Source organism: Mus caroli, unplaced genomic scaffold (genome assembly GCF_978045245.1).
Source record: "Mus caroli unplaced genomic scaffold, Mus_caroli_1 scaffold_4, whole genome shotgun sequence".
Classification (NCBI taxonomy): domain Eukaryota; kingdom Metazoa; phylum Chordata; class Mammalia; order Rodentia; family Muridae; genus Mus; species Mus caroli.
In genome coordinates, this window is record NW_028227259.1 from 76,601,794 (window position 1) to 76,611,568 (window position 9,775).

The window sequence follows — 9,775 nt, forward strand, 5'->3', positions numbered from 1 at the left end:
CCTTACTCAGAAAAGGCCTCACAGTCTTCAATTCTAGCCAAATATTGGTGTTCAAATTTGTCTTCCCCCAGGAGTCCAAGGAAAACAGAAAATTCTGCAGACTTAATTGTCAGGTTCTGACCTAAAATAAACTACAACATATTAGACCTGAAAGGTCAGGAGAGTAAATTTCTTTTTCTCTTTAAACATTAACCCACTTCACCTCAGGCTGCATTTATTAAACACCTAACAACCATCAGAAGGAACCCTCATTCGTAACTGTATCCTTTTCTCACTGATACAGTAAACTCCATGTCCAGCCGCCAGTTATCTTTGCAAATAGAATTCATGAGTCATGGAAATAAGTTATCTCTTCAGGCACATTGAGAGACTGGCATTATTATTATTATTAAAATAAAGTTCTGATCATTCTCAAACCACTTGAGTTAGGTACATCGATTTATGAAGATTAAACGATCCTTATTAAAATCCTCAGTTTGGGGACTGGGAAGACCGCTCAGCAGCTGCTCTAGAGGGGAGCTGGGTTCAGTTCCCAGCACCCAGCGCAGCTCACAGCTGCATGTGCCTCTGGTCCCAGGATCCAACACCCTTTTGTGAGCATCAGGCACACACACAGTGCGCAGACATACAAGCAGGTAGACATTAGACACCTAAGATCAAGTCCCCAGTTTTGCCACCAACGTTTATTGGCTTTAGTGTTTCTTCATTTGAAGGCAACTTCATCCATGTAACAGGATTCCAATCTGGCACACAAATGAGCGTCGGAAACCATACTAGTGATGATCCATGCTAAACCACCAATATCTGGTGAGTTCAACGAGATTTGAAACAGGTAGTTAGGCACCGAAGAAACTAAGCCAGTTAAGAGAGGAAAGGCTTTAAGAAATACTGTCCACTAAGAAACATCTCAGAACCAAAACTATATTGCACAGTTTTACGGGATGAGAAAAATAATGTATAATGTATAATTTACCAAAGGCCACCAACACTGTACTGGCTATGTACAGGTTAACACTGTACTGCAATGACACCCAGTCCTACAGCTTCAGCTCCAACTGGTGTTGACTGTGATTACATGCTCATGAAAAGTAAGAAACCCACGTAGAAACCATGAGACTCTTACAGACGTGTCCAGTGGTGCTCATCAGTGTGACCACCTCCCTACTTCTAAGATCCTGTTCATACCCGTCTGTGTGGCTATCACACTATATTGGAATTGTTTCATCTTTTTCCAGAAACAGGCCACAAGCTAAGGACCCACAGAGCTCCTTGGGGCTGTGGACCCATATCTTTATGTACTAAGTACCTACACACAGTATGTGCTAGTGCTAACACTGCTGGTCCTTGATGCCATTCATCAGTAGAACATTTCTCACAGAGAGAGAGAAAGAGAGAGAGAGAGAGAGAGAGAGAGAGACAGGGAGAGAGAGAGAAAGAGAGAGAAAGAGAGAGAGAGAGAGAGAGGGAGAGAGAGAGAAAGAGCTCTAGAGACAAAGCCCAAGCCTCACACAAGCTAAGCAAAACACTCCACCCCTAAACTACATGTTATACACACACCAAAAAATACAAGCATCGCCCCCAACACACATCTTAATGAAATGAAGAAGAGATAACGTAGGCCAGTTTACACCAGTACAAGTCACATTCGCCTCCTTTTTTCTTTCTTTTGAAAATTCCTCAATTCAAACAGGCAACAAAAACAGTACATATTCACCAACGATATCTTCCATTTGTAGGACCCTGAAACACCCAGCGAGCAGCGTGCACTGCTCTAAACAGCAGAGGATTATCAGCAAGGGGACATCTCCTTGTGCTTGGTAGCCACTGAAGCATTTTCAAAAATTACAACACACCAGCCAAACAAGCTTTACTATCTCCACCACACACAGCCATGTGGTCAGACTGACTCGCCCTAGCCGGGGAGAGATGATCGGGCATTGCCAAGGGAGGACATTCACAAGAAGCAAACGAGAGCCAGGTCTGAACTTTGAAAGGACAGGTGCCTCAGGGGAAGGGGAGGCAGTAAGAGGAAGGAAGGGGGAGTGAAGACCTTAGGGAAGGACGAACTTGCTTCCAAGCTTATTTAAGCCCTGCTGCGAGCTCCTTCAATGGAGGAAAGGAGATCCTGTCAGAGCTAGATCTTCACCTATCTTGGTTTATCTTCCCCAAGAAGATAGTATCTTTAAACATTCTTTCAGAACACACATCAGAAAATGTTTAAAATAGACCTACAGCCTGGGTCTATTATTGCTCTGTGGTAGAGTTCTTGCCTGTGCTGTGTTTTGAGCCAGCCAGTACAAAATAAATAAATTAATAACAAACAATCCCTGGTTGCTCTACCACCCCTCAAACCCACTGGGAGTAAAAGGAGAAAGTGAAAAAGCCCAAGTACCCTAGTGAGAAACCCAGTAACAAGAGAGACTCGGCAGGCACCTACCTGGAAACAGTTCATGGTCAAGTGAGCTTTTATCTCCCTGTGCAGAGACACCGCAGCCTCCCCAGCACCAGCTTTCTCCTCTGGGAACCAGGCGTGAGGGAGTGGGAGGGGCAGAAGTGACCTGAGCAGGTTTTATAAGGGGCGGGGTTTCCAGCTCCCACCCCAGCTTCTCTACAGAGTCATTCAGCTTGTTTTGCATAAGTGGCCCAATGGGTGGTTTATACTCAAATAGGAGAAGACGACCAAATTCCCATGGCCCCTAAAGGGACTGGAGGTAACACCATAAGGAGAAAGAAGGTGGTGACCACAGTGGCCACTCACTGAAAACTTACTATGTCCTGGGCTGTGAGCCCCAGGAACTCCCTCCTGGAATGCAACCATTATCAGCCCATTTTTACAAATAAAAGCTGAAGCAAAGACTAGCGGGCTCAAGGACACAAGGTTGCAGTGTTCAAAGTGGGTCTTGAAAACTGGATGAAGCAGGGCACATCTGTCTGTCAGCTAATGCTTAAGGCACCTCATGCTGGAGGTCTACCTGGGCTAACGAGCCCCTGCCTCACAAGCCACAGAGTAATACATAAGCAGGACTGAACCTAGAGTCTCACATTAGAAGGCATGAATTTCTCCACTTGCCCAAGACAGTGTCTAAACAGAAACACTAGGTTTACTTCACTATGGGAAGGCTTGGGGGGGGGGGGGGGTGAGCTTTAACTTGGTCACCAGAAGTGTTTATTCTATTGACATAATACTGGCCCATTCCTCTCATGTCCTTCCAGAAGCTTGTCTTCCTGGCTGAGTGTCACTGAAAACAGGTTGTGACATTCTGTCCAGGTGTGCCAAGAAGTCCTAGCTACAGCAAGGGCAAGAACAAGCCGGAGGCAGACTTCCTCTTGGGACACGATTGCTCTCTGGTTTCCACTCTGCTTCTATACGGAGAGGTGTCACTGGATTGCAAACTGGACAAGCATGGCTCCACAAGCAGGCCCTGAGCCTCAGGAGCCTGTAAGCCTGCGGCCAACCCCACAGGCGGGAAAGACAGCCTTGAAGCTCCTGTGGTTTCCCAGTTCCCCACAGGAGCTCGGTTACAGCTGAGACACCGAGAAGAAATGCATTGTCTTCTCAGGGCATCCAGCCACATTAATGTCACTGGACAGGAAGAAGCAGGAAACCTGTGTCTTCAAGCAGAAAGGGGAAATGACAAGGCTGCGGGAGCCATCGGCTAAGGAGATTTGTACCACCAAGCAGGCAAGCTACCTCTCTGGGACCTGCATTTGCTCTGCTGGCCTGGACCAGCACAGAGAACTGGGGCCAGCCCCAGCAGGTCTCAACTCCACCTGAGCTAACACATGGCTCCTTAATGCTCTGTGCCATGTGTTGATCTTGCAACAGAATGTGGGACATAAGATTTAAAGAGCTGTGTGATGGGGGAAGGGCAGCCAGATCACCTTACCTGAGGCCTACTTAATCAGGCCTCCTCAGATTTCCTTTAGATGCTAGTATTACTGTCTAACTTGGTGGCGGGGAGGGGGGATGGATTCCCCAAAATGGAAAAAAAAAAACAAAACAGTGTTCCAGTTTGAAGGGGGTCCGAGGGGGTGAGGATCCAGAGAGTACAGGCAGAACACACACCCTCCTCAACTCCCACACCCCAGTGCCTTACCCCTGACCTCCCTATGGCTCCCACAAGTGGGGGTGCCAGCTGAGTACACTCAGGGGCCCCAAAGGCTGGAAACTGGTCCCGAGGAAACTAAACAGAACCGGAAAGTAATGGGGGAAATCTAAATTAAAGTGACCGCTGGATAACACCCCCCCTGACACCCCCACCCCCACCCCATCAGACAGTCCAGGCAGTGTCCAAGCTAAATGGAGAGGAGGCGGGGCAGGACGACCCCCTGCAGACTTCCTCACACCCACAGCCATCTCACTCCCAGGGCCTGCAAACGTCCCTGCCTCCTTATAATCTCCTGCATGCAGGTGGGGAAACTGAGGCCTCCAGAACAAATTGCCGTGCTTTTCTGATACCAGGTTTTAGTTCGCCTCTCTAACCAGATTCTTCACTTGGAATTTTTATTTTTTATTTATTTTTTTATTTTCTATTTTTTGGTCACAGCTTTTATGTCTATCCAATTTCTCCTGGTAAGAGCACTGCTGTTGCAAAGTGAATCTTAAATACAATCAAGGCTGAACTCCAGAAGGAGCAGAGGGCAGTCGGCGAGTCCGGTAAGGGTTTATTTACTGCACCAGGATTTGCTTTCTTCCACTCCGGGCTCGTACCCTCATGGTCCTCCCTCGGGACATCGGTGTGCAGCCACCTCGCACCCTCCACCCCCACCCACCGCCTGCACCGCAACTCGAGGGCGGGGGCATGGGGCCGCCCTGGGGATCCCTGGGATCCGCTCGGGGTCCCCGGCTGGGACAGAGGCGGGGGGGACTGCGGTCAGCCGGCCCAGCCTCGGGACCGGGAACTTCTGGCCGCACGGCCCCCACGACCGTGGCGCGCGTGCAGCTCCAGCCCGGGGTTCCCTTTCTTTGCCTGGCTCGCTGCGGGCGCGACCCCCGGAGGCTCGGCGGCCACTCACCATATTACAGATGGAGGCGATGTTTCGGACAGTCATTAGTCTAAAGGTTGCAGCGATCGCGCACCGCCATCTTTACCAGGGGAAAACGGGACTGTCCATGGTGGCGCGCAGCGAGGCCGGGTGGCGGCGAGGCGGCCTGGGGCCGGCTTGCAGTGGGGTTGGGCGAGCGAGGCCGGGCGGCGGCGAGGGCGGGGCGGCGGCGCGGGGCGGGGAGTGGCGGAGCGACGCAGCCCGGGCCGTGGCCGGCGGGAGGAGGAGCCCGGAGCCGGGAGGCGCCGAACCGAGGCCACTGCTAAGCTCCCGCTGCCAGCCAGGACCCGCTCGGCTGACCCCACTAGAAGCCGTTCTTGCTCCTCTGCCCTAGGGTCCCGCTCGGTGCCAGCTGCACCGAAGGCCAGCCCCTAGCAAACCCAGCACCGCGGCCTTTCCGCCGGACCCAGGACCGCACTGGACACTGGCCGATCGTGGGCTGGGGACCTACACCGCGGGGACACGGGCGTGCTCGCTTCCCGGTTTCCCTCTGCCTGTTCCTGCTGGTGTCCAGCAAGCCTTGGGCGTTAGGGGTTAGCTAGTGAAGGATATGAGTAAGGGTCTAAGGGTGAGTGTAGTCCAACTTTAAAGTTTCTCTCCAGGGTTCTAGCCAGATGGCATCCGCCGGAACCCGAAAAGTAAAATGAGATCAGGACATGGGCGTAGCCAGAAAGCCCTAGCCAGCAGCAACCCAGCTGCCTAGGGAAAGGTTCCCAGAAAGGAAAGAATTCCGGGTCTAGGCAGGCACACTCGGGAGATTTGTGACATTAGCAGGTACAGAGGAAATGGCCGGGTTCTGGGCGGTACTAGAGGCTGTCCAGGAAATAACAAAACAAAACTTTCCTATCTCCCATCCTCGGAGCTCCTGGTCTCAGTTTTGTGAGACGAGGAGGTGCTGTTTGAGCTTTTACACATTCCTGTGGAGGCCCAGACTGCAGGCTCGGGGTGCACATTGTACACACCGCTTGAGGGATATGTTCGTGAGAACTGAAAGAGTTCATTTCAAACACGGGGAATAATTGTGCAGACAAGTTTGCAGTCCTGAGCTTTCCACAGGGAAGTTGTGCATGTGAAACGTGATAAATTCCCGAACCAATGTATTTTGTGGGGAATTAAATTAGGAGAGAAATTAATATAATTGAAGACAGCTCTGTCTAGCCAAGAGTAACATACTGGGGGCTGGGAGGCTAGGGTTATACACATAACATGAGAGCCATCCATCCATTGGTAATTCTCCTAGGATCTGGGGTGGAAATAGAAGACAAAAACCACTGACTGAAGGGTGACGGTGGGAGGGTGGGTCACATGGATACTGTATTTTTCAGTGTGTAGAAGGATTAATATTCTGCTCATAATGAGTCATTCTACCTGAATTTTACTTTCATTCTTTTTTACTGCTGTCAGTTACAATTCTTTCAGCTTCTACACGATCTATTAGTTAATAGACATGGTTAGCTCCATAAGGCTTACAGAGCAGGTCTCCAACCCAGCTCTGTGTTTCTCAAATAAATAGTACAGATAAAGGCATGCTAACCTTAGGTGGGGCACCATTTGAGGAGGAGGGGCGGGGGGAGACCATCGATAAAACACTCAAACTATGACTGGCCAGAACAGTAAGGTCCTGAAAAGCTTAAAGACTGAGAAATGTCACAAGATGAAGGCCTCAGCTTTGTGCATGGTTAGTCTAAAGCTTTCATGCTTTCTAATGATAAACTTTGCGATTTTTTTCCAATATGAATGCACTGAGTGCAAGGCCTACAGGGGTTAAAACACAATTGAGAGCTGGGGAGATGGCTCAGTCTATAAAGTGCTTACTGCACAAGCACAGATCCCTAAATTCACATCCTGCCCCCCCACCCGCCCGAGTCCACACCCACAAGTAAAGAAACACAGTCATGGTGCATAACTATCCCAGTGCTAGAGAGGCAGAGAGAATACAGGGATGGGGCTGGTATTTGCTGGCCAGCCAGACTAGTCAAATCACAAGCTACAAATTTAGGCAAGACCCTCTCTGTCTCAAACAAGTAAAGTGCAAGGGGTAGAGAGATGGCTGGATGGTTAGGAGTGTACATTGCTCTTCCAGAGGACCTAACGTCAATTCCCATCACCCATGTGGGATGGCTCACAAGTACCTGTAACTACAGCTACAAGGTATCCAATGGTTTCTGGACCATGGCACCTACATCATATGCACATACCACCTACACAAACACACACACATCCATAATTAAAAATCAAATAAATCGGGTTGGAAAGATGTCTCAGCTGTTAAGAGCACTGACTGCTCTTCCAAAGGTCCTGAGTTCAAATCCCAGCAACCATCCTTAATGAGATCTGATGCCATCTTCTGGTGTGTCTGAAGACATCTTAAAAAAATATTAAAAAAAAAAAAAGAAAAGAAAGAAAATGCCAATTTTTTTAAAGGGGGAAGGGGCCTGGTGAGATAGCACAGTGGGTAAAAGCATTGACCACTCTTCCAAACGTTCTGAGTTCAAATCCCAGCAACCACATGGTGTCTCACAACCACCAGTAATGAGATCTGATGCCCTCTTCTGGAGTGAACGGGGCCAGCCAGAGGGAGCAGAGGTTCTAAATTCAATTCCCAACAACCACGTGAAGGCTCACAACCATCTGTACAGCTACAGTGTACTCATAGACATAAAATAAATAAATCTTTTTTAAAAATCAAATAAATAAAGGTGGTGGCACACGCCTTTAATCCCAGCACTTGGGAGGCAGAGGCAGGCGGATTTCTGAGTTCAAAGCCAGCCTGGTCTACAGAGTGAGTTCCAGGACAGCCAGGGCAATATAGAGAAACCCTATCTCAAACAAACAAACAAACAAACAAACAAAAAAAAACGAAAAAAAATCAAATCTTTAAACAAAAAAATAAGGCAGAGAGGGAGGGAGACATCCAACATCAACCTCAGGCTTTGACACATACAACGTACTCACACATGAACATACACATATGTTTACACACACAAACACCACTGGCACAGAGAAAACCAACCAGGACCTGGCCCTGGGTGCTGTGCCAACAAGAAAAAGGATTGTTTGGGTGCCCTCTAAACACCTAAAACCAAGTAGACTATGTAGACAGGTTGAAATCTGGATGTGGTGCGGTGTAATCCAGCACTCGAGAGGCTGAGTCAGAGGGACGGCCACATGTTCAAAGCCCACCTGGGCTACATAGTGAGTACCAATCCAGCCAGGGAGAGATCAGAAGATTCTGTCTACCTCTGGAAGAAGGAGGAAAAAAAAAATTGAAAGGCTATGGGTTAGTCAGCAAATCAATCGAACATTGCAGAGTTTATCCGACTCATGAATGATTAAATGTGTTTTACAATTCAGCAAGGTTGATATAAACAAGTCTCAATTACAGAAGGCTCTTGGATTGGAAAATTGTAACCCTGGCTTCACTGAGTGGAGAACTACCTCGGTAGAAAGAGGTAAAACCTCACAGATGGTGCCTAGCTAATGAGTGGATTTTGAGGGAAAGTGTGTCTCTATAGAGACTACAGCTGATGTGAGATCTATGGCTGGAAAAGAATAGCCAGGACATGGAAAAATGGTTTCGAGGCCAGCATCAACCTAAGTGGAGCAGAGCGAGGCAGCCACTCCGGGTAGCGTGCTCCCTGCTATAAAGTGCGACCCATGAGCCAGCACTGGCATTATCTAAGATGTGGTAACTTGTATGGGTACAAGTCTCAGAGCAGGTCTAACTCTACCTCAGCCAACCCTTGTGATGGAATTCACCATGTGCCCACCCTGGAATTATTCTGTGTCTTCCAGTAGCCACTGCCAGACCCACTCTGGGAAAGATCCCTCTCCCATGCTGTCTTAGTCAGGGTTTGTATTCCTGCACAAAACACCATGACCAAGAAGCAAGTTGGGGAGGAAAGGGTTTATTCAGCTTATACTTGAATTTTGCTGTTCATCATCAAAGGAAGTCAGGACTGGAACTCACACAGGGCAGGAACCTGAAGGCAGAAACTGATGCAGAGGCCATGGAGGGGTGCTGTTTACTGGATTGCTTCCCCTGGTTCACTCAGCTTGCTTTCTTATAGAATCCAAGACTACCAGCCAGGCACCACCCACAATGGGCTCTCCCACCCTTGATCACTAATTGAGAAAATGCCTTACAGGTAGATCTCATGGAGGCATTTCCTCAAGGGAGATACACAGAACCGACCAGTGCACATGCTCAAACCCTAGGGTTCAACAAAAAGAAAGAAAGAAAGAAAGAAAGAAAGAAAGAAAGAAAGAAAGAAAGAAAGAAAGAAAGAAAGAGAAAAGGCCGGGCATGGTGGTGCATGCTTTTAATCCCAGCACTTGGGAGGTCTTATATTTAAAAAAACAACATTTAATTGGGGCTGGCTTACAGGTTCAGAGGTTCAGTCCATTATCATCAAGGTGAGAGCATGGCAGTATCCAGGCAGGCATGACACAGGCAGAGCTGAGATTTCTATGTCTTCATCCAAAGGCTGCTAGTGGAAGACAAATTTCTGAGTTCGAGGCCAGCCTGGTCTACAGAGTGAGTTCCAGGACAGCCAGGGCTCTACAGAGAAACCCTGTCTCAAAAAACCAAAAAAATAAAAACAAACAAACAAACAAAAAAAACCCTAGGATTCAGGTGTGTCTTACCTTGCACCTAGAGTCAGAAGGAGCCTCATGGTCCAGCTACAGAGACTGATTTCTTCAGTAAAAAGTCAGCCCTGGGACTTCA

At 48.5% G+C, this 9,775-nt stretch overlaps 1 protein-coding gene across 2 annotated transcripts in view; it reads right to left on the bottom strand.

Moving 5' to 3' along the window:
* The window catches only part of Usp46 (ubiquitin specific peptidase 46), a 67,383-nt gene extending 62,205 nt beyond the window's left edge, over positions 1-5,178 (bottom strand). The window contains exon 1 of one of the 2 annotated variants that reach the window (XM_021163490.2): positions 5,017-5,178. In XM_021163490.2, coding sequence (XP_021019149.1) covers positions 5,017-5,052 — 36 coding nt within the window. In that variant the 5' untranslated portion in view covers positions 5,053-5,178. Of the gene's footprint in view, positions 1-2,437; positions 2,547-5,016 lie in introns of those variants that run through there. The other variant, XM_085836759.1, reaches the window with a different exon arrangement.
* Positions 5,179-9,775: the final 4,597 nt, after the last annotated feature.